The 25,507-nt window shown below is 46.0% G+C and overlaps 1 protein-coding gene across 1 annotated transcript; it reads left to right on the top strand.

Moving 5' to 3' along the window:
• LOC117501715 (hippocalcin-like protein 1) lies at positions 1-25,507 on the top strand. The gene is made up of 4 exons (XM_034160685.1): positions 1-177; positions 1,077-1,358; positions 24,289-24,394; positions 24,911-25,507. The coding sequence occupies exons 1-4, from the start codon at positions 82-84 to the stop codon at positions 25,006-25,008; spliced, it is 582 nt and encodes a 193-aa protein (XP_034016576.1). The 5' UTR covers positions 1-81; the 3' UTR covers positions 25,009-25,507.

Here is a 25,507-nt window from a genome sequence, read left to right as displayed (position 1 = left end):
TCTCTGATTGACAGGTGTGAAAGCGGTTCGATTTCTGCTGTAGTTGCTGCTGTTGTCAAGGAAACCCAGAGCCCTGTTGCCATGGGGAAACAGAACAGCAAGTTGCGGCCCGAGATGCTGCAGGACCTCCGGGAAAACACAGAGTTCTCCGACCACGAGTTACAGGAGTGGTACAAGGTACACATACAACTTGGCCAATAAAGACTTCTGCAGACAAGTGCAGACTGTCTGGAGCATTTTAGAATGTTTATTAAACTTTATTTCTATTGCTTCAAGATACTTATTTCAGTTTTATTCACTATGTCAGATTATCAGTAGCTTAAAAAAGATTTTTAAAAAAGTCTTGCACTCACAATTTTTTGTCTGGTGTTATTATTTTGACTTTTGAGTAATGGTTCCTTTCTTGGTTGACAGATGGTTTAGGAATCTTCAGTTTTTAGAAATGGCTCCAAGAGACCTTCTCAACTTGTGTTAATCTACAAGTCTTCTTAATTCTTCACTGAGTTCCTATGACTTTACAATTGTTCTGCATATTGGTCAGTCCAAAGAGGAGAGATTAAATGTCAACATTTCAGCTAACGTAAAGGAAGAATCAAAGAAAATAGTGTTTCTTTGTGACATTTATACACATATTTGACAGGATAATTAAAAAGTTATTTTATTCTTCAAATCGGGACACTTTGTCACCTCACTTCATCTGTGAGAGATTCCTAATAGCTTTGCGCTCTTATTATTTGGGTGACAAACGCAAGACTGACAGGACTTTTACTTCCCCTTTCTTCTTAGGAACAATGTTGAAATGTCAAAGCTGACTTCTAGGAAAGGAGATAGAACTGCTTTTGTATCATCCAAGCCTAAAATCCTTTGTGGCAAGCAATTACATTTGGCTGTGGAAGAAAAGGTTGATTTCTTATAAAAAGCTATTTGAAAAGGTTTTTATGCCGGTCAGTTATAAAAGGGTCTCTGCTGATGTACAGCTGTGTTGTCTTGATGTATTATCCAGTCTTAGACATGTAGACAGAAAGCGTTAAAAGGAAAGATTTCCACCTTTTCTCCGTTTGTCCTGTTTCTGTCAGGGTTTTTTGAAGGACTGCCCAAGTGGAACGCTCAATGTGGAGGAGTTCAAGAAGATCTATGCCAACTTCTTCCCCTACGGTGATGCCTCCAAGTTTGCTGAGCACGTCTTCCGAACTTTTGACACAAACGGCGATGGGACGATAGACTTCCGGGAGTTCATCATCGCCTTGAGTGTGACGTCACGGGGCAAGCTGGAGCAGAAGCTGAAATGGGCGTTTAGTATGTATGACCTGGATGGAAATGGATACATCAGCCGTGAGGAGATGCTGGAGATCGTACAGGTGAGGAAGGGCAAAGGGGAAATGGTGTTTGGTTAGTGGCAACGTATGAAGGCACCTGATTAGGATTGGATGCTGGAGATTTTCATTGTGGGCTTGGATCCTTTTGCATAAATGAGTGTAAAGATCTGTATAAATGAAGCAATTAGCATCCCATCATGCTCTGGTTTGAGTCTACTGATCCACACAGCTAAAACATAACTAGAAATCAGTCTTTATGAGTGATCACCTTTGTCATATGATGAAACATTTTCTGTCCTCTAAGGGGTAAATATCCCAATGCAAAGGGCATCTGAGCTCACTGAGTGCTTTGAAAAGGAAATCGATGCTGTCATCATCATCATCAGCATCATGCCATGACCTTCACAGCATTGGTCCACTGTGGACAATTTGGCATGTGGTGGAGGGCACCTCCATCATAAAATAATGGTGCTTAGTAGAGTTCAGAGACTTGTAAAATCTCTACTGAGTATCTATTATGTTTCCAATACCTGACTGAGGCACTTGGAACTATATTTTCGAGAACGTGCAGTGACCAGAAGAAGCAGTGCTCCCACACATTGGTATTTGACTTCATTGCTAAATTGGTAACCACCAATCTGCCACAGCCAGGTGAAATGTGGACATCTTCTTGGCTCACGTTCCCATAAAGTGCAAGTGATACTTCTCATCTGAGTTTCCCCAAGTAACCGTTCACTTGGCATAAAGTCATTCTGGTGGTACCAAAGGATCTTCCAAACAGACCTACAACCAAAGACATCCAGTTGCCACACATCACCCCCCCCCCCACCCCCACCCCCCATCAGATGGGGGCAAGAATTACATTGAATGTTACTGATAACATAAAACAGTAGAATTTAAATGAACTCAAAGAACTCTGAGTTTGTGGAAAAAGTAAGCAAAACACAAACTGTACAAGGGAAATGAGCAGATGAAAGAACCCAAGGAAACAATTAACTGAACTAATAAAAAAAAGTGTCATAGCATGTGGAAGAGAACTATAACCAGCTCGGAATTACCAGGATCTTAAAAAAGTTTGTTTCCCAAAAGCTTACTTACAGAGTAGATGTTATTTGGATGAGCCATTTAGTTCTACAGAGTTCACGTGTTTGGTTTTCACTTAAACCACTTTAGTGATGTAATTGTTGTGTGGGCCACTGAAGAGGAGGTACTGCTGGCCCACCACCACCAGATGGCACCCTGCTTGGAGTGCGGGCTTCAAGCACGAGAGGGCGCCGGAGCCACTGGGAGTGACAGCTGTCACTCATCATCAGCACCAGCTGTCACTCATACAACTCATCACCATCACCATAAAGGCCGGACTGCAACTCCACCTCCTCGCTGAGAAATCAGCTACCATAAGAGGTAATTTCTCTGCTACACTTAACTCTGACTTAGAGTCTGAACTTCTTTGCAGCCGTTTTCCTGTGGTGTGCCTTATCTGAGGGATTGGCGTTTGGTGTGATCAGCGACGGCTTCGCTTCACACTCCAACCAGATAAGTGGTTAGACAGGAGCTGCACGAGTGTGTGATTGGAGGTGGAGGTGCTCCCTCCAAAAAGAACACAGACTGTGGGATTACTGGATTACTGAGTGTGCGAACTCACACTCATCAACCCTGTTTCTGTTCTCTGCCAGCAGTACCAGGTCTGACAGCTGGAGACGGTGGCCACCTGGGGATCCAGGACTTGGCGGCTCCGGTGTTCTTCAGATACGTTGGCGGTGAGGGCCGTGTGGGATCCGGCTCGGTTCTGGACGGACGTCTCCTATCCTCAAGCCTGCCCACACGTCACTCAACATATAATTGTTTGTAGTACCAAGAACTGTATTTGTCTGTATTCCGTTGTGCACATCACAACATTAAATTGTTACTGTTTGGCTTATCCATTGCCCGTTCATTTAACGCCCCCTGTTGTGGGTCCGTGTTCCTACACTTTCACAACAGGATTTCTCGGCCAGCGTCATGGATCCCAAGGGGTGTCAACCATCGCTTGAACAGCCAATGGAAGAGCGAGGTGCACAGGTGTCAGCAGGAGGCGTGTTAGGTGAGCTGCAGCAAATCTTAACCGCTTTCACTGCTCGGTGGAAGCGCGTGCTCAGGGCGCTGCTGCAGCACCTCCTCCTGCTGACCGAATGCCAGAAACAGATGTTCTACTGGTCGTTCAACGAACCCCCCCACCTTCCCCTGAAGCATACATAAGCCCTCCGGAGCTGTACGGAGGCTGTGTCGAGACGTGCGCGGACTTCTTGATGCAGTGCTCGCTCATCTTTTCACAGCGTCCCATCATGTACGCGTCAGACGCTAGCCGGGTGGCTTACGTTATAAATTTGCTTCGAGGAGAGGCACGCGCCTGGGCTACGGCACTCTGGGAGCAAAATTCACGGCTCCTAATGACATATGCTGGGTTTGTGAGGGAGTTCAGACAGGTGTTCGACCACCCTCATAGAGGCGAGACCGCTTCAAACGTGCTGCTGTCGATAAGATAGGGATGTCGGAGCGCAGCGAAGTATGCAGTCGACTTCCGCATCGCGGCAGCGCGAGCCGGCTGGAATGCTGTTGCGCTCCGCGCCGCCTTTGTAAACGGACTGTCTCTGGTCCTTAAGGAGCACCTGGTGGCGAAGGACGAACCGTGGGATTTAGACGGGCTTATCGACCTAGTTATACGGTTAGACAACCGATTAACAGAACACCGACGGGAGCGAGACAAAGAGCGTGGTCAGGCACAAGCCGTCCCTCTTCCTCCCGGGTCCCAAAGGGAGCCGTCTTCCCCACGCTCCACAGCCAGGGCACTCCACGTGACGACAGCCCCCCCTGCTGACGTTGCTATGGAAACGAGCAGGGCCAAAAGGCGATCAGATCAGAGACAAAGGAGGCTGTTCCGTGGGGAGTGTTTTCACTGCAGCTCAACCGAGCACACGCAGAAAAACTGCCCCAAACAGTCAATACAGCATCACTCGTCCTTAGAGACTGGGCTAAGGGTGGTCACAATACCCACGCAGAGAGACCCCGAAAATCTGCACGCATTCCAGTCACGATCCTGAGTAGGGATCTAACCCTTCACGCCCCAGCACTGGTGGACACGGGGTCGGAGGGGAATCTGCTGGACAGCAGATGGGCAAGGGAAGTCGGGCTCCCTCTAGTGGCTCTACCTTCACCTCTGAAGGTACGGGCACTAGATGGCACCCTTCTTCCATTAATCACACACCAGACACAGCCAGTGACATTGGTGGTGTCTGGAAATCACAGGGAGGAGATTGTGTTTTATGTAACACCTTCTACCTCCCGTGTGATTTTGGGTTATACTTGGATGATAAAACACAATCACCGGATTGACTGGCCGTCTGGGGTTGTGGCTCAGTGGAGCGAAACCTGCCACCGGAAATGTCTCAGATCCTCGGTTCCGCCTGGTACGACAGCTAGTGAGGAGGTTAAAATCCCTCCCAATCTGACGGATGTGCCAAGTGAGTACCACGATCTTGCTGACGTTTTCAGCAAATATCTGGCGCTCACCCTTCCCCCGCACCGTCCGTACGATTGTGCCATTGATTTGATCCCGGGCGTTGAGTACCCGTCCAGCAGGCTGTACAACCTCTCACGTCTTGAGCGCGAATATATGGAGACCTACATCCGGGACTCGTTAGCTGCCGGGTTGATCCGGAACTCCACCTCCCCGATGGGTGCAGGTTTCTTTTTTGTGGGCAAGAAAGACGGCGGACTCCGTCCATGCATTGATTACAGGGGGCTGAATGAGATCACGGTTCACAAGCGATACCCTCTGCCCCTGTTAGATTCAGTGTTCACGCCCCTGCATGGAGCCCAAATTTTCACAAAGCTGGATCTTAGAAATGCATACCACCTGGTTCGGATCCTGAAGGGAGACGAATGGAAGACGGCATTTAACACCCCGTTAGGTCACCTTGAGTACCTGGTCATGCCGTTCGGCCTCACTAACGCCCCCGCGACGTTCCAAGCTTTGGTAAATGACGTCTTGCGGGACTTCCTGCATCGGTTTGTCTTCGTATATCTAGACGATATACTCATCTTTTCCCCGGATCCTGAGACTCATGTTACGCATGTACGTCAGGTCCTGCAGCGGTTGTTGGAGAAACGGCTGTTTGTGAAGGGCGAGAAGTGCGAGTTCCACCGTACTTCTTTGTCCTTCCTGGGGTTCATAATCTCCTCCAACTCCGTTGCCCCTGATCCGGCCAAGGTTGCGGCGGTGAGAGATTGGCCCCAACCAACAAACCGTAGGAAACTGCAACAGTTCCTCGGTTTTGCAAATTTCTACCGGAGGTTCATCAAGGGCTACAGTCAGGTAGTTAGTCCCCTGACAGCCCTGACCTCCACTAAAGTCCCCTTCACCTGGTCGGATCGGTGCGAAGCCGTGTTTAGGGAGTTGAAACGCCGGTTCTCGACTGCGCCAGTCCTGGTGCAGCCCGATCCAAATCACCAGTTTATAGTTGAAGTGGACGCCTCTGACTTAGGGATAGGAGCCGTGCTATCCCAGAGCGGGGAGTCCGACAAGGTTCTCCACACTTGTGCCTATTTCTCCCGCAGGTTGACCCCGGCTGAAAGGAATTATGACGTCGGCAATCGGGAGCTTCTTGCGGTGAAGGAGGCTCTAGAGGAGTGGAGACACCTGTTGGAGGGAGCTTCGGTACCGTTCACGGTTTTCACGGACCATCGGAACCTGGAGTACATCCGGACTGCCAAGTGTCTGAACCCCAGGCAAGCCCGCTGGTCACTGTTCTTCGGGCGTTTTGACTTTCGGATCACATACCGCCCCGGGACGAAGAACCAATGGTCTGACGCCCTGTCCCGGGTGCACGAGGAGGAAGTCAGGCCCGAGCTGTCAGACCCAACTGAAACCATCATCCCCGAGTCCACTGTCGTGGCCACCCTTACCTGGGATGTGGAGAAGACCGTCCGGGAGGCCCTGACATGGAACCCGGACCTGAGGACTGGACTGAAGAACAAGATGTACGTCCCACCAGAGGCCAGGGCTGCAGTCCTAGACTTCTGTCATGGTTCCAAGCTCTCCTGCCATCCAGGGGTGCGAAGAACCGTGGCAGTTGTCCAGCAGCACTTCTGGTGGGCGTCTCTGGAAGCCGACGTCCGGGAGTACGTCCAGGCCTGCACCACCTGCGCCAGGGGCAAGGCGGACCACCACAAGATCCAAGGCCTCCTCCAGCCTCTGCCCGTGCTTCATTGCCCCTGGTCTCACATCGGCCTGGACTTCGTCACGGGTCTCCCGCCGTCCCAGGGCATGACTACCATCCTCATGATAGTGGACCGGTTCTCCAAGGCGGCCCACTTCGTGGCTCCCGATGGCCCAGGAGACTGCAGACCTCCTGGTCCACCATGTCGTGCGTCTGCATGGGATTCTGTCGGACATTGTCTCAGATCGTGGTCCTCAGTTCTCCTCCCAGGTCTGGAGGAGTTTCTGCAGGGAACTGGGGGCCACCGTAAGTCTCTCATCCGGGTACCACCCCCAGACGAATGGACAGGCAGAGCGGGCGAACCAGGAATTGGAGCAGGCCCTCCGCTGCATGACCTCCGCGCACCCGACGTCCTGGAGTGACCATCTGGCCTGGATCGAGTACGCTCATAATAGCCAAGTGTCATCTGCCACCGGCCTCTCCCCATTTGAGGTATGTTTGGGGTACCAGCCCCCATTGTTTCCACTCGTGGAGGGAGAGGTCGGGGTGCCCTCGGTCCAGGCCCATCTGAGGAGGTGCCATCGGGTGTGGTGTACCGCCCGCTCTGCCCTGCTCAAAGCCCGGACGAGGGCTAAGGCCCATGCAGACCATCGGTGTGCCCCGGCCCCTACGTATCAGCCCGGGCAGGCAGTTTGGCTATCTACGAAGGACATCCCCCTACAAGTGGAATCCAAAAAACTGAAGGACAGATACATAGGACCCTTCACCATCCTAAAAGTCCTCAGTCCAGCCGCAGTGAAGCGAAAGCTGCCAGCTTCACTGCGGATATATCCGGTCTTTCACGTGTCACGACTCAAACCCTGCCACACCTCTCCACTCTGTGCCCCTGGACCGCTGCTGCCTGCCCGGATCATTGACGGGGAGCCGGCTTGGACTGTGCGCCGGCTCTTGGACGTCCGTCGGAAGGGCCGGGGGTTCCAGTATTTGGTGGACTGGGAAGGATACGGACCCGAAGAACGCTCCTGGGTGAAGAGGAGCTTCATCCTGGACCCGGCCCTCCTGGCCGACTTCTACACCCGGCACCCGCACAAGCCTGGTTGAGGGGGGGGGTCCTGTTGTGTGGGCCGCTGAAGAGGAGGTACTGCTGGCCCACCACCACCAGATGGCGCCCTGCTTGGAGTGCAGGCTTCAAGCGCGAGAGGGCGCCGGAGCCACTGGGAGTGACAGCTGTCACTCATCATCAGCACCAGCTGTCACTCATACAACTCATCACCATCACCATAAAGGCCGGACTGCAACTCCACCTCCTCGCCGAGAAATCAGCTACCATAAGAGGTAATTTCTCTGCTACACTTAACTCTGACTTAGAGTCTGAACTTCTTTGCAGCCGTTTTCCTGTGGTGTGCCTTATCTGAGGGATTGGCGTTTGGTGTGATCAGCGACGGCTTCGCTTCACACTCCAACCAGATAAGTGGTTAGACAGGAGCTGCACGAGTGTGTGATTGGAGGTGGAGGTGCTCCCTCCAAAAAGAACACAGACTGTGGGATTACTGGATTACTGAGTGTGCGAACTCACACTCATCAACCCTGTTTCTGTTCTCTGCCAGCAGTACCAGGTCTGACAGCTGGAGACGGTGGCCACCTGGGGATCCAGGACTTGGCGGCTCCGGTGTTCTTCAGATCCATTGGCGGTGAGGGCCGTGTGGGATCCGGCTCGGTTCTGGATGGATGTCTCCTATCCTCAAGCCTTCCCACACGTCACTCAACATATAATTGTTTGTAGTACCAAGAACTGTATTTGTCTGTATTCCGTTGTGCACTTCACAACATTAAATTGTTACTGTTTGGCTTATCCATTGCCCGTTCATTTAACGCCCCCTGTTGTGGGTCCGTGTTCCTACACTTTCACAACAGTAATTATCCAAAGACATGTTTAGCCGCATGTTCTCCCTGAATTGCTGGCTGTCTGAGTGGTGTACAAAAAATGAGGTGGGCTTCATAGATAATTGGCAAAGCTTCTGGGGAAAACCTGGTCTTGTTAGGAGAGACGGCATCCATCCCACTTTGGATGGAGCAGCTCTCATTTCTAGAAATCTGGCCAATTTTCTTAAATCCTCCAAACCGTGACTATCCAGGGTTGGGACCAGGAAGCAGAGTTGTATTCTTACACACCTCTCTGCAGCTTCTCTCCCCCTGCCATCCCCTCATTACCCCATCCCCATAGAGACGGTGCCTGCTCCCAGACCACCAATAACCAGCAAAAATCTATTTAAGCATGAAAATTCAAAAAGAAAAAATAATATAGCACCTTCAACTGCACCACAGACTAAAACAGTTAAATGTGGTCTATTAAATATTAGCTCTCTCTCTTCTAAATCCCTGTGAGTAAATGATATAATAATTGATCAACATATTGATTTATTCTGCCTTACAGAAACCTAGTTACAGCAGGATGAATATGTTAGTTTAAATGAGTCAACACCCCCGAGTCACACTAACTGCCAGAACGCTCGTAGCACGGGCCGAAGTGGAGGATTAGCAGCAATCTTCCACTCCAGCTTATTAATTAATCAAAAACCCAGACAGAGCTTTAATTAATTTGAAAGCTTGACTCTTAGTCTTGTCCATCCAAATTGGAAGTCCCAAAAACCAGTTTTATTTGGTGTTATCTATCATCCACCTGGTTGTTACTGTGAGTTTACACAGATGCTGAGAATGACAGCCTCAACACTGCATTTAATCTATTGTTAAACTCGATTGGCTTTGCTCAAAATGTAAATGAGTCCACCCACCACTTTAATCATACCTTAGATCTTGTTCTGACTTATGGTATGGAAATTTAAGACTTAACAGTATTCCCTGAATACCCCCTTCTGTCTGATCATTTCTTAATAACATTTACATTTACTCTGATGGACTACCCAGCAGTGGGGAATAAGTTTCATTACAGTAGAAGTCTTTCAGAAAGCGCTGTAACTAGGTTTAAGGATATGATTCCTTCTTTATGTTTTCCAATGCCATACCAACACAGGGTAGAGTAGCTACCTAAATGTTGTGAAGGTGTCGTAGCATGGACCCACAACAGGGGGCGCAAATGAACGGACAATGAGTAAGCCAAAAAGTAACAATTTAATGTTGTGATAATACACAACTACATTCACAGAATTTGCACAGTCAATTAACACCAGGTGACGTGTGGGCAGGCTCGAAGATAGAAGACCCCCGACGAGAGAGAAGCCGCGTCCCACACGGCTTCCACCACCAACGGCCTGAAGAACACCGGAGCCGCCAAGTCCCGAGTCCCCAGGTGGCCTCTGTCTTCGGCTGTCGACCCTGGTACTGCTGGCAGAAAGCAGAGATAAGATGTATGAGTGTGAGTCCGCACACTCAGTAATCCACATTCCAAACACAGTTAGGAGGGAGCACCTCCACCTCCAATCACACACACTCGTGCAGCTCCTGGTCAACCACTTATCTGGGTTGGGGTGTGAGGCGAAGCCGTCGCTGTCACACCAAACGCCAATCCTCCAGATAAGGCAACACTCCAGGAAAATGGCTGCAATAGAAGTTCAGGTTATTACACACAAAGTGTCGGTCAGCAGAGAAATTACCTTTCCAATGGTAGTCGATTTCTCGGCGGGGAGGTGGAGTTGTAGTCCGGCTTATGTACTGGTGTAGATGAGTGACAGCTGGTGCGATGAGTGATAGCTGTCACTTCCTCTGGGTCTGGCGCCCTCCCGTGCTTGGAGCCCGCACTCCAAGCAGGACGCCCTCTGGTGGTGGTGGGCCAGCAGTACCTCCTCTTCAGCGGCCCACATAACACTAAACTCTGTGAGTGAGATAGATTATCTCGTCAATAGTTTTATATCCTCATTGGATGCTGTAGCTCCTCTGAAAAAGAGAGTCTTAAATCAAAGTGACTCCGTGGTATAACTCACAAACTCGCAGCTTAAAGCAGATAACCCGTAAGTTGGAGAGGAAATGGCATCTCACTAATTTAGAAGATCTTCACTTAGCCTGGAAAAAGAGTCTGTTGCTCTATAAAAAAGCCCTCCGTAAAGCTAGGACATCTTACTACTCATCACTAATTGAAGAAAATAAGAACAACCCCAGGTTTCTTTTCAGCACTGTAGCCAGGCTGACAAAGAGTCAGAGCTCTATTGAGCCGAGTATTCCTTTAACTTTAACTAGTAATGACTTCATGACTTTCTTTGCTAATAAAATTTTAACTATTAGAGAAAAAATTACTCATAACCATCCCAAAGACATATCGTTCTCTTTGGCTGCTTTCAGTGATGCCGGTATTTGGTTAGACTCTTTCTCTCCGATTGTTCTGTCTGAGTTATTTTCATTAGTTACTTCCTCCAAACCATCAACATGTCTATTAGACCCCATTCCTACCAGGCTGCTCGTGGAAGCCCTACCATTAATTAATGCTTCGATCTTAAATATGATCAATCTATCTTTATTAGTTGGCTATGTACCACAGGCTTTTAAGGTGGCAGTAATTAAACCATTACTTAAAAAGCCACCACTTGACCCAGCTATCTTAGCTATTTATAGGCCAATCGCCGACATTCCTTTTCTCTCAAAAATTCTTGAAAGGGTAGTTGTAAAACAGCTAACTGATCATCTGCAGAGGAATGGTCTATTTGAAGAGTTTCAGTCAGGTTTTAGAATTCATCATAGTACAGAAACAGCATTAGTGAAGGTTACAAATGTGTTGTGAAAGTGTAGGAACACGGACCCACAACAGGGGGCGCAAATGAACGGACAATGGAGTAAGTCAAATAACAAAGCTTTACTGTTGTGAAACTCGCACAACAAACACAACAGATTACAATTTCGGGAACAAGCCGAATTCCAATGGTGTCGTGTGGGCAGGCTCGAAGGTAGGAGACGTCTGTCCAAGTCGAACCGGAACCACTCGATTTCCACCGCCACCGAACCCCGGGAATACTGGAGCCGCCAAGTCCCGAACTCCCAGGTGACCACTGCCTCCGCTTGTCGGATCTGGTACTGCTGGCGAGGAACAAAAACAGTCAGAGGTAGGTGCGCTGCACCCAGCAACACGGACGGTGGTAACACCACCTCCCCCTCTCGTCAAGAAAACACTGAAGTGCAGGAGTGTGAGTACTTATCCAATACTGTCTCCTGCTGCTCTTCTCTCTCTCTCTCTGTATAAAGGCAAAAAGTATTCAAAGTTGATATAGTCAGCTGGATACGTTACCTCCTCGGTAGAAACGATATCTCGGCAATGAGGTGGAGATGCCGTCCTGCTGATATACCCCACTGATGATTGCTGTCAGCTGTCTCAGGTGATGGGTGACAGCTGTCACCCTGGCTGCTCCTGTGAGGCGGCAGCGCCCTCTGGTGCCTGGAGCCCGCACTCCAGGCAGGGCGCCCTCTGGTGGTGGTGGGCCAGCAGTACCTCCTCTTCAGCGGCCCCACACAACAAAATGATCTTCTTATGGCCTCAGACAGTGGACTCATCTCTGTACTTGTTCTGTTAGACCTCAGTGCTGCTTTTGATACTGTTGACCATAAAATTTTATTACAGAGATTAGAGCATGCCATAGGTATTAAAGGCACTGCGCTGCGGTGGTTTGAATCATATTTATCTAATAGATTACAATTTGTTCATATAAATGGGGAATCTTCTTCACAGACTAAGGTTAATTATGGAGTTCCACAAGGTTCTGTGCTAGGACCAATTTTATTCACTTTATACATGCTTCCCTTAGGCAGTATTATTAGACAGCATTGCTTAAATTTTCATTGTTACGCAGATGATACCCAGCTTTATCTATCCATGAAGCCAGAGGACACACACCAATTAGCTAAACTGCAGGATTGTCTTACAGACATAAAGACATGGATGACCTCTAATTTCCTGCTTTTAAACTCAGATAAAACTGAAGTTATTGTACTTGGCCCCACAAATCTTAGAAACATGGTGTCTAACCAGATCCTTACTCTGGATGGCATTGCCCTGGCCTCTAGTAATGCTGTGAGAAATCTTGGAGTCATTTTTGATCAAGATATGTCATTCAATGCGCATATTAAACAAATATGTAGGACTGCTTTTTTGCATTTGTGCAATATCTCTAAAATTAGAAAGGTCTTGTCTCAGAGTGATGCTGAAAAACTAATTCATGCATTTATTTCCTCTAGGCTGGACTATTGTAATTCATTATTATCAGGTTGTCCTAAAAGTTCCCTGAAAAGCCTTCAGTTAATTCAAAATGCTGCAGCTAGAGTACTGACAGGGACTAGAAGGAGAGAGCATATCTCACCCATATTGGCCTCTCTTCATTGGCTTCCTGTTAATTCTAGAATAGAATTTAAAATTCTTCTTCTTACTTATAAGGTTTTGAATAATCAGGTCCCATCTTATCTTAGGGACCTCATAGTACCATATCACCCCAATAGAGCGCTTCGCTCTCAGACTGCAGGCTTACTTGTAGTTCCTAGGGTTTGTAAGAGTAGAATGGGAGGCAGAGCCTTCAGCTTTCAGGCTCCTCTCCTGTGGAACCAGCTCCCAATTCAGATCAGGGAGACAGACACCCTCTCTACTTTTAAGATTAGGCTTAAAACTTTCCTTTTTGCTAAAGCTTATAGTTAGGGCTGGATCAGGTGACCCTGAACCATCCCTTAGTTATGCTGCTATAGACTTAGACTGCTGGGGGGTTCCCATGATGCACTGAGTGTTTCTTTCTCCTTTTGCTCTGTATGCACCACTCTGCATTTAATCATTAGTGATTGATCTCTGCTCCCCTCCACAGCATGTCTTTTTCCTGGTTCCCTCCCTCAGCCCCAACCAGTCCCAGCAGAAGACTGCCCCTCCTTGAGCCTGGTTCTGCTGGAGGTTTCTTCCTGTTAAAAGGGAGTTTTTCCTTCCCACTGTCGCCAAGTGCTTGCTCACAGAGGGTCGTTTTGACCGTTGGGTTTTTCCGTAATTATTGTATGGCTTTGCCTTACAATATAAAGCGCCTTGGGGCAACTGTTTGTTGTGATTTGGTGCTATATAAATAAAATTGATTTGATTTGATTTAGACAAGGGTCTGCAAAGACTCTAATGGCCCTTTTCCATGACACAGATCTAGCACTACTCGGCTCACCTCTACTTTTTTTTTTACTTTTCCAGTAGGCATAGTACCCGTTACCTGTTAATTTTTTGGTATCTGCTCAGTAGAGGTTCCAACCAGCCTATGTAACCAGGTCAGGTCATGTGTGGAAGCTTGCACTGTGCCACACTGTGTTGTATCCATCACTGTGAGCAATCGCTTTGGATCCTGGATGGAAACGGGTCCATCTGCGTCCCTTGAAAGTACCGTGGGCGTCCCCTTGACCTTTTCCAGTTGCTAGAGTCATCAACACTGAGGCATCCAGGGTGCTAGATCATGTCCGGAGAAACACACCACATGGCCACAATGTCAAAGAGGACATTCCCTCACAGTGCAGGTGATACTCCTCATCTTCACCAATGACCAAAAGCAAAGACTGGATGCCTTCAGTAGCTGGTCGCTTCAGAGGTTCCTGTGGTTAACACTGGAATGAGTTTGTGCCAAACCAATGGTTAACTGACTAATGTTAATTGGTTTGACACAAAGTCATTCCAGCACTACTCAAGGAACCTCTGAAGAGACCTCATCCCAAAGACATCCAGTCATTGCTTTTGGTCATTAATGAACAAAAAATACTCAACTGTATTGTGTTCTGGGCACGTCCCATCGGGAGGAGGCCCCGGGGAAGACCCAGATCACGCTCTCTCAGCTGGCTTGGGAATGCCTTGGGGTTCCACCGGAGAAGCTGGGGGAGGTGTGTGTGGATCGGGAGGTCTGGGCAGCTTTGCTAGAGCTGCTGCCCCCGTGACCCGACCTAGGATAAGTGGAAGAAAATGGATGGATGGATGGATGGATGGATGGATGGATGGATGGATGGATGGATGGATGGATGGATGGATGGATGGATGGATGGATGGATGGATGGATGGATGGATGGATGGATTGTGTTACAGTTGCAGAGAAGAAAGATGTAATCTATTATAGATACATTCTCTAAAAAGTGGGATTACCTCAGGGACTACCCTATTTTGTGTGCTGAGATATCGTAGGTGTCTCACTACGCTGCTTTTGAGGGAAGTGGAGTGAAAGTTGTAGGAGAGGAAACACCCTGCAGGCTGTTCATGACCTGACAGGAGACCTGTGGAGGCAGTGAGAGCTTCCTTCTCAGAAGCTCCTTCAGCTATTTCATACTCGGATGAGTGACTTGTATTAAGTGCAGATTGTGACTAAACAATGTTCCCTATTTTCCAGAGTATAGGTTGCATCTGTGTCTTTTATACACTGTTGTGTACCTTCAATGACTGCATTTATTTATTTAATATTGAAGCTTATTTTGTTTGGTGGTTTGATCCCTGAATTCTGTTTTTTTTTTAAATATAGAACTTGCACTGGTGTGTAAGTTGCAGGAACTAGCAGATAATTAGTGTCTTCACACAGACTCCAGTACTGGCACAAGCAGCAGTTTGTAGGTGGGTGCTAATCCTGTGACTGAAAATAAAGAGACGCACTCGCATGCTAAGAATGTCGAGCTATTCTTTGTTTGTGTGTACATCTGAACGCTCGTGTGCTTGTGCTTTCTCATGGATTAGAGGGGTAAATTTAACTACAGTTTATCCCTGAGTGCGCATAATATTGGGATTATGCTCAGGCTCTCTGAGGTTATGTACTATTGAAGGGGGGGAGGCATTGTGTCACCAACCAAAGAGGAAGAGCATTTTTATTTAACTGGTGCATTTTTTAAGCAAGTTCACTTCCACTTATGCAGAAAATAATGGAGGCTGTGATTGCAAACCAATGACATGCACGACTGACTTGACAATAGATAAATAATACAGCAGAAAACAAAAGATCACGTGTGTCTGCATATATATATATATATATATATATATATATATATATATATATATATACGAGGTCTGTGAGAAAAGTATCGGACCTTTTTATTTTTTTCAAAAACCATATGGATTTGAATCACGTGTGATTGCATCAGACAAGCTTGAACCTTCGTGCACATGCGTGAGTTTTTTCACGCCTCTCGGTTGCGTCATTCACCTGTGAGCAGGCTTTGTGTGAGCAGTGGTCCACCCCTCTCGTCGGATTTTTATTGCAGATAAATATCTGAACGATTTGGAGCTTTGCTGCATCAATTTTTTTCCAGAAACTGTGAGAGACCTCCAGGTGGACACCATTTGGAAAATTAATATGGCTTTCAGGGATGATTTTATGGGGATTATACAGATTAAGGAGTGTTACTGCCACTTTAAGGACGGCCCACAACTGCTGAGAGCGCGGTGCGCTCCCAGCGCCGATCGACATGCTCAAACAACCAGATCATTTCCAACGTGAAGGCTTTGTTGATCCGGGACCTCGTCTGACTTTCACAAAAAGGCAGGAGACGTGGACATCAGCACTTTTTCGGCACATTCCACTGTTACAGGAGTTTTTTTCATGGAAAGAACGGCTCCGTGGCGCATCCCTCCGCTTTTCTTTCCATGACAAAAACTCCTGTAACAGTGGAATGTGCCGTTCATTTCTAAACTGGATGCTGTCTTGATCCGGTATGTCGTCTGACTAGCACAGGAATTGTGAAAAGACGTGGACATCAGCACATTAAGACAGACGTGCGGAGGAGTTCCGCGAGCCGCATGGCGCAAAGTAACGCCGTGATGAAGCCTTCCAGGACATGTTCGGGCATGTCCAGCTCATGCACAATCACAATCAGATAATCACATGAGTGAAAAGCAACCGGAATCCATCTGAAATCCACCTGAAAGCCGTCCTGTGAGACCAACACAGAGGTGGTTTTGTGCCGCGTAATGAACAGCTCCATGGCGCGTCCCTCCGCTTTTATTTCCATGAAAAAAACTCCTGTAACAGTGGAATGTGCCGAAAAAGTCCTGATGTCCACATCTCCTGCCTTTTTGTGAAAGTCAGACGAGGTCCTGGATCGACAAAGCTTTAACGTTGGAAATGATCTGGTTGTTTGAGCGGGGTGTCAGCCTGTCGATCGGCTCTGGGAGCGCGCTGCACTCTCAGCAGTTGTGGGCCATCCTTAAAGCGGCAGTAGCACTCCTTAATTTGTATAATCCCCATAAAATCGTCCCTGAAAGCCATATTAATTTTCCGAACAGTGTCCACCTGGAGGTCTCTCACAGTTTCTGGAAAAAAGTGATGCAGCAAAGCTCCAAATCGTTCATACATTTATTCGCAATAAAAATCTGATGAGAGGGGTGGACCAGAGCTCACACAAAGCCTGCTCACAGGTGAATGACGCAACCGACAGGCGTGCAAAAACTCACGCATGCGCACGAAGGTTCAAGCTTGTCTGATGCAATCACACATGATACAAATCCATATGGTTTTGAAAAAAATAAAAAGGTCCGATACTTTTCTCACAGACCTCGTATATATATACTAGCTGAGTTACCCATTCTACGCACAGGTAATAGAGATTAATTTTAGCCATGTCATTGAATATTTGAAGTTTCATTGCATCGTGTGTATGTTGTCATCATTAATTTTCATAAAGCAATTTGTGACATTCATGAGACTCAAGTGAATGACGATGAAAAGGTGATAACGTGTCATATATCACTGCAGTGCTGTGGGATATATAATGATATAATGTTCTTAGTGTCTCTGCAGATGTTTCACAGCTCTATTACATTTTATCCATTTAGCACTTGGGGTTTTACGACCTAGCGCCCCCTGCTTCTTGGGAGTCATATTGACAGTCTGCATGCTGTACACAGCAGGTACATTTTAAGTCAAAAATCGCACACCTTAACTCGCATGCAGTGCGCACTGACCCGTTTGGATTCGAATTAATGTCCACCCTCACCAGGCGCTACTATATAAGTAAGTAAAGTGTGATGCTTGCTACATGACCTGAGTACCACGTGAACTGTGAAAATAACTGTGTGTGTGTGTGTGTGTGTGTGTGTGTGTGTGTGTGTGTGTGTGTGTGTGTGTGTGTGTGTGTGTGTGTGTGTGTGTGTATGTGTGTGTTCACTCACATACTCTTTCAACCTAAGGGCCTCAATGACGTCCAAACTTGCTATGATGACTGGGGGCACCAAGGGGGTGTCGATTGCTTAATTACTGTGGCTGTGCCTAGTGAACACAAACCGTGCCACATACCTACATACATACATACAAACATAGATTGTCTTTTATATATATATAGATATATATTACAGTACTGTGAAAACGTTTAGACATCCCAAAGTTATAATAAAAGTAATGTTTGATACCCCCTTCCCCCTTTTATATTGGCATGTCATCATTTCCAACAAAACTAAATATGTGAACTATATTTTTATTCCATAATAATAATAATAATGTTTTCTTTGTAAGTGTACTGGTCAGTAGAATACCACACAGTTTTGAAATGATCATGCAATATTACAATGATTGTACAACACAATTACTCATACTTTAAGTCACGTTTTTCTTAAAATAGTTTTTGACATTCTGCAACTTATGCTCTGGTGCAACTTATATCGAAAAATCATACATAAATAGAATCCAGTTTTCATATTGATTGTCATTAAAGTTGAAATTCATCACACATTGCATTTATTTATGAATATTTATCAGTTGTTTTTTTTTATCATTTTTAATGGGCATTTAATGGGCATCATTTGGGCAGCATGGTGGATTAGTGGTTAGAACTGTTGCCTCACAGTGAGAAGGTCATGGGTTTGATTCCCGCCTGTGGCCTTTCTGTGTGGAGTTTGCATGTTTCCCCCGTGTTTCTGTCAGGGGGTGTGTTTGATCTGCTTTTATTTCTTGGTTGTAGTCTGTTTTTATGTGTAGGCTGTCTTCTTTTTTGTTTATCTCCTTGTTGGATGCTTTTCTGTTTGGGTCTCTCTGTCTCTTTTACAGGTGGGCGTGTCTGTCTCTCTCTCTCCCTGGTCACGCCCCCCTTTCCAGTGCTTTCCATGCTCACCTGTGTTCAGTTTGCAGCTCGTCGCTGGGGTGCATATATACTGCTCATTCTGCTTTGTTTCTTTGCCAGATTGATGCACCCTGTGCCTTCTTTCCAGCTCTCGTTCATGTTCATGTCCTGCCTGCCTCAAAGTGTTTTCGACCACCTGCCCATTTGTTCCGACCTGATGTTAATAATTCTGCTGCTGTGTTTTCTGGACTGTCTACCCGTGTACCGACCACTGCTTGTCACTCCACTAAAGTTTGTCAACCAGAGCTGTGTTTGTGAGTCTTGCATTTGTGTCCAAACCAAACCTCCTGTCAGTTTCTATATGTGGCCCTGCGACAGACTGGCGTCCTGTCCAGGGTGTACCCCGCCTCACACTCTATGACTGCTGGGATAGGCTCCAGCCCCCCGCGATTCTTAATTGGACTAAACGGTTGAAGATGAGTGTGTGTGTGTGTGTGTGTGTGTGTGTGTGTGTGTGTGTGTGTGTGTGTGTGTGTGTGTGTGTGAGCTGTCATTTGTTCGTGTAATCATCATATCATGCTGTCTGATCTTGACGGGCACAGAAAGTTCACAGTTTGCTTGAGTGTTTTCTCAGCTTGCTGTAGTGATTCACTGGAGTCCAGATCAACGGATGGTCTTTGTCCTACGTAATCCTGCAGGAAACTTTACTTTGTGTGTGTGTGTGTGTGTGTGTGTGTGTGTGTGTGTGTGTGTGTGTGTGTGTGTGTGTGTGTGTGTGTGTGTGTGTGTGTGTGTGTGTGTGTGTGTGTGTGTGTGTGTGTGTGTGTGTCATTGAAGATTAGTGCTCATTCATCTGTCAGATCTTGATCTCTGCACCAATGTGGACCACATGCCCGTAACTAGTTTTCAAGTCATATTAGTCGGGGTGGGTCGGTACCACCTAGGCATGTGCGATAGGATACCGATACTGTTGTCCTACTCAAACTGATACTCACACTGTGAAGGACGTGTGCTCGTCCTCTGGAGGAAATCACACAGAACCCATAACATGAATGATACCAGATCGAGACATATCCAGTAACTTGGAAGTGTTCACGTGTCCACGCCAGTTATCATTTATTAATAATTATACCAACTATTTATGTTGGGTTTTCTCTAAAATGAAACATTAAAGAAAATTTACTCAATAAAATAATAAATTACAATAATAAAAAGTACACCACAAGAATGAACAAAAATCCCCAAATAAAAAGCTGATAGTACAATAAAATAAAATAAAATCTGAACTATACTTCTGTGTGATTTGTATTAATTTATGTCCCCTTTTTAAAAGGTATTTTTTGACAGGTACAACTTATACTCCTGATAATAAGGTATAAGGATGATTCAGTTTGTGGTGCAGCGTGGCAACCAAGCGGTTCGTGCTTACACCCAAACATCACGTAAAAAACACAAACTTTCCTTCATACTGCAGTGCAGTACCTGACACTTTACTGTTTGCATCCTCCGCGGACCTGCTGTCTTTCTTTTTTTTCCCACTGCACACTGTGTTGCTTCTTGTGTTCAACAAGTTCTGACAAGAACTCAGCCTACGATTTGAATTTGTCATGGTCCAAAAGTTCCTCCGTGCAGTTGGGTCCTACCTTGTGAATAGCAGATTGAAAATTAGCCACAGGGAGGCTCTGCAAATAGAATCGTCCTCATTTATTTACAGGACTCGCTCGCTGCACCTCCCTGCACATCTCCTGTTCAACATTTTATATAACCTCAGCAAAGAATCCATCAGCTTTTTCTTTGGTATAGTCCAGACCCACAGAGCTCTGTACGAGTTCGGATAAAGGTGCAGAATGGAAAAGTCACTTCTGACCCGATAGCAGTCATGTGATCGATGAAATGGTTAAAAAAAATTTGATTTTTCCAGAGTGAGTTCTTTCCCAGTCATAGAAAGTCCAGTAAAAGGTGTTAATGATTTAATGTTGCCGTATGATGACAATAGGACTGTTGTTTCTCTGTCGGCTGCATGCTTCATGTGTGCACGGGCTGATCCATAGCTGCGCCACATACAGTATGTTGCTGCTCAGATCGTTTGATGTGGCTACAGCTTGAACTAAAATTAAAGTACAATGCAGATTGTTTTCTTTTCTGAAAATTTTCCATAAGAGTGAGAATAAACAGCAGTCTGTGTGCGGGGCAGCGGAATTTCTGTGCTCAAGTCAATTTGTACATGGCCAAGATCGATAAATTGCTCGATCATTGGCTGGATCATCACATCACTACTGATAATGTATGTCTATGCTTTGTCACAGAGTCGGGACATTTTCTGCTGTTTAAATATGTGTGTAGCCATTTTAGCCCCTCCATTATGGAATATGGGGAGATACAGCGATCAACACGTCTGACCGAGTGCAGCTAAGATAGAGAGAGACAAGACAGAGAGAGAGAGAGCTGTGTGTGTGTGTGTGTGTGTGTGTGTGTGTGTGTGTGTGTGTGTGTGTGTGTGTGTGTGTGTGTGTGTGTGTGTGTGTGTGTGTGTGTGTGTGTGTGTGTGTGTGTGTGTGTGTGTGTTTTCACTCCAACACCAAACAGTGCATGATGAGAGAATCTGGTTCATTTATCCTAAAACAGTCAATCAGAAAAACAGTTCTGCTGATGCAGGAGCATCACTGAAATATGTTGATTTTTCACCTGATTTTGTTCTAAAAGCAGCTGAAAGTGAACTTCATGTCAAGCAAGTGAGGGGCAGGAAGCTCGAGTCCAATAGCACCGTTCACTCACCAGTGTGGAGCGGACAAGCGTTACCTCCAAGCAGGGGTGGGACGAAGTCACTGGCAAGTCATGAATCGGCAAGTCTCAAGTCATAATGACCACCAACTGTTTGCAAGCTGACGTGAGACTTGCCGATTCATGACTTGCCAGTCCCACCTCTGCCTCTGAGTCATGTCATATGTGACCTTTTGGCCACGCAGTTGACAGAAATCTGTGATAGTGACAGAAAATTTTAAACCCTGCATTCACACACTGATGACAGTTTGCTACTACGTTAGGCACACAAGTTCACACTGGAAGCAATTTGATGATTAAGGGGCTTGATCACGGGCACTTTAGAGAGTTTCGTATCTGATTGAACATCATAATGAAGATCTGCTGATCACAGGCCTTTCTGACTCTTTAACCTCCAGGCCACCACCTACCCTGACTCCACTGACTGTATCATCCCAGTACACTGGAAGACTTTCCCTTTCCTCTCTGTAGAGGGAAAGGTGATGTCCTGGATTAACATGATTACAGGGACATTACGCTGCTCTCTGTGTCAGGAAAGGGACTTGCAAGTATCATTCATTCCTTTGTTTACACCCACTTACTCCAATCAAGGGTCATGGGGGGGGGGGGGGGGGGGGGGTGACTGGAGCATATCCCAGCAGTCACAGGGTGAGATGTGGACCAGATGTCAGTCTATCACAGGGCCAAATATAGACAGACAAACACATTCACGGTCAATTTAAAGTACGCATTTCATTTAACCCGCATGTTTTTGGATGTGGGAGGAAGCTGGAGCACCTGGATGGAACCCACATGAACATGAGGAGAACATGCAAACCCCACATACAGGAAGTGATCCCACAACATTCTTGCAGTGAGGCAGCAGTGCTAACCACTAATCCACCATGCCATCCTTAGCAAGTGTCATCTTCAACAGAAATCAGTCCCAGTTATGTACCATTCAGCAACTAGCACACTCCACCTTCACACCCAAGAAGTCAACCATCAGCTGCAACATAGCCGTGGGAAACCTTCGTGATCGCAAGCGTGAATATCGTCAGTACTTCTTAACATCTTACAGTGATTGATCTGTTGATCAAGCTGCTCTGTGCAATCTCCAATACATTGCTGAACATCATAGTTGGCTGTGTGGAGTGTGGATTGAATAGCTCAGTTCCTCCCAGTGAATTCTGGTGTTCATTGGTGATGAGTTCTGGGTGTTTGGTGAGGCCGGGGAGTCTGGTGCCTTTGTTGTGGGGAAACATTGACTGATCATGTGTTTGCAGATGATGCTTTGGTCTTTGTGGGATCAGTAGATGTCCTGAATACAGAATTTGAGAACTTGGAGTGTCTGTATTTGCAGTTGTCGTGGACAAAGACGAAGATCCAGACTTTCAGTGGCCTCGTGGACTCAGTCATGAGACGTGTTCTGCATGTGGTGAAAGTGAGCGTCAAAATTGTTGAGCGATTAGCTTGTCTCGGCAGAGACACTCATGTCTCTGCGTCCTCGTATGTGGATCAGGTTGCATGCCGTGATTTCGAGTTGCAGTTTCTCCGTTCTGCCACTAGATGCCGTGCAGTTTACGCATGGTCAGAACTGCATACATGTCAACCCCTTTGAGGGTCCACCTGTATAACCAAGTGATAAAATCCATAAAATCAACACAAAATCCTTATAACCTCCTAAATCGCACCAAAATCTATTTTATTAAAGTACACACAACCGCATAGCGGTATCACATAACTGGGGTTTTGTCCATATATTAATAACTAACATCAGGGATCTCCATGGGCTCTTTTATGGTGGAAGTCCTCCACAGTTAAATCATCTTACTCCACAGTAAAATTGCTTGCTGTCAATAAAATCAATGTCTACAAGTACATTGTAGGTATTTTGTACAAACTCAATATATTTCCCGTAAATATAGTGTCACACTGCTGTTCTATTTTTACAGAAACAAGAACTCACAGAGTAACAGATCACTGCTCCTAACAATCTTTGTGCCTACCATGTAAGACTGCTCTGCCCTACGATTGGATATTGGAAAACCATGTGACGGTGAACCAATTCCGATTGGACGCTCACATTGCGCACGTCATCACACAGCTTCTATGAGGAGTACAAAGATGGTGGACGGCTGGCAAAAAGTCTGCGGAGTTAAGAAAAACAACAGTAAAAAAATAAATTTACAACAGAAAACCCTGAATATCCGTAAGACTTTATTTGTACATCCGTATGACTATGAAACTCGGAAAAATCTGTATAATTTACGGACAGTCCGTATAGGTTGACATGTATGGAACTGTGCGTATATTTACGCACATTTATAAATTCAAGCACAAGTTGGTGTGTTCCATACTTTGCATAGAAATGTTTGTAAGCACAAATCTGCATGTCCGGACAGTTGACGAATGAGGCTCCTGGTGCGTCCAGTGTTACTGTGTAGATGTTCAGCCTGGATGCTAACCAATGACCTAAAGCAACGATTGGATGTCTTTGGTCGGTAGTCAAAAGTGTAACCGCCTTGATAGAGGTGTAAAAATATGCCATAACACAGACAATGGGTTCTGATATCATTTTGTTTGTAAAGGCTACTGCCATGAAACTGATCTGGGGTCTGTTTTACACCCTATACTCCCAGTGGAGGAGACTTAATGGGTGCATATAAGACGACAGTAGACATGCCTGAGGCCAGCTGATACTCCAGGCTTCCCTTTGTTGACTGGCAGAGGTTAATTTAATGCCATCAGAGGACAAAAGGCAGCTGTATCAGTCAACAGATGAAGCTATATCAGATCAATACAGTGAGCTTTTCTCATAAGCGGTTATAAAAACCCTGCGTGGGTATTTGTGGTAGAACTGTGAGGGGTGCATCAGGAATAGCAAATGTCAGTGAGTCATGGGGTCTTTTAAGAGCATATTTATCAGCTTCTTCAAGGTAATGACTTTATTTTCGGTTTTGTGCTTCGGTTCTTCCTGCTGAGACGCCTAATGAGTCCCTGCTGGTTGAATTCAATGCATCAGTTTCCCTTTCTGTCACTTTCAGGCCATCTACAAGATGGTGTCTTCGGTGATGAAGATGCCAGAGGATGAGTCCACGCCGGAGAAGAGGACTGATAAGATTTTCAGACAAATGGACCTGAATAATGATGGTGAGTGGAGGAAACTGGGAAAAGCAGTGATGAATATAATGTGAAGTGAAAACGGAGAAAGAGGAAAAATGTTTTTCCTCTGATCGAAGAGCAGGTGGGCTGTGGCCCCCTGGTGGGCATTGGTGGTACTACAGGTGAGTCTTGAGAGGTCATTAAAAAATACATTTTCAAGTTTGTAAAAATTCGAATGCTCCAAAATAGTAATGATAACTAATAATGGAAGTAAAAAAAAATGGCATGAGATTTAAATTGTGTTATTCTTCATTTATCCAACATAAACAGTATAATATTATAATCAGTGTTGCCAAAGTAACTTTGAAAAGTTACTTTATTAGTCACTTTTTTAGTTGCTTTATACAGTTACTCCATTAGCAGCTTTATGCAATGACTTTATTGGAAGCTGCTGACAACTTGCAACTAATTTTGTTGCTTTGATTTAATCAAAGGACTCTAAATATGATGTCATACTTCACCGATAATAATGGGATTTTTTTTTTCTTCTTCTTCTTCTTGTAGGTAAACTGTCTCTGGAGGAGTTCATCAAAGGTGCCAAAAGTGACCCCTCCATCGTTCGGCTACTGCAGTGTGACCCCAGCTCCGCCTCCCAGTTCTGAATCCTGCTACATGAGCCACGCCCCCTGCCCCGCCCTTACACCCCCCCCGCTTCTGAACCGGTCACTCACATAATGCATGATGGTTCTTGTCTCTCAGATCTTACTTTTCTGTTGTGTACAAGATGGAGGAAGAATTCTAAGAAAAGTTATTTGACTTTTTTTGTAATTATGAAATTGAAGTGAGATGAGATGTGTACAAATGACAGAAGAAAAAATATCTCTCTGTCTCAGATTTACACGGGCACAGTAGGTTTTTTTGCGGGATTCCACTGTTTTTTGTCTGCTTTCTCCTCCGACTCACATGTATATCATGTATATAATGTATGTATATCATAAGATAAACTACATTTTTTTTTCTTCGTTGTAGAGCGCACACTGCAGTGCTGAAAGGCAGTATTATGTAGCGTTGTTTCCTGGTCTGATGCCATTGGGTGGCAGAATGAGTGTGGGATAAGTAGGCGTGGTTTTTCCTTTGCAAAAGACAGAAATGTCTTCGGAG

Source organism: Thalassophryne amazonica, chromosome 20 (assembly GCF_902500255.1).
Source record: "Thalassophryne amazonica chromosome 20, fThaAma1.1, whole genome shotgun sequence".
NCBI classification, from domain to species: Eukaryota; Metazoa; Chordata; class Actinopteri; order Batrachoidiformes; family Batrachoididae; genus Thalassophryne; species Thalassophryne amazonica.
The sequence above is the reverse complement of the archived record's forward strand: the minus strand, read 5'-3'. Positions and strand labels throughout refer to the sequence as shown.

Bases quoted from the DNA above. Each gene is read 5' to 3' on its own strand.
- LOC117501715 (XM_034160685.1), top strand. From the start codon at position 82: ATGGGGAAACAGAACAGCAAGTTGCGGCCCGAGATGCTGCAGGACCTC. The intron at 1,359-24,288 runs GTGAGGAAGGGC...TGTCACTTTCAG, and splicing joins AGATGCTGGAGATCGTACAG to GCCATCTACAAGATGGTGTC. The intron at 24,395-24,910 runs GTGAGTGGAGGA...TTCTTCTTGTAG, and splicing joins AATGGACCTGAATAATGATG to GTAAACTGTCTCTGGAGGAG.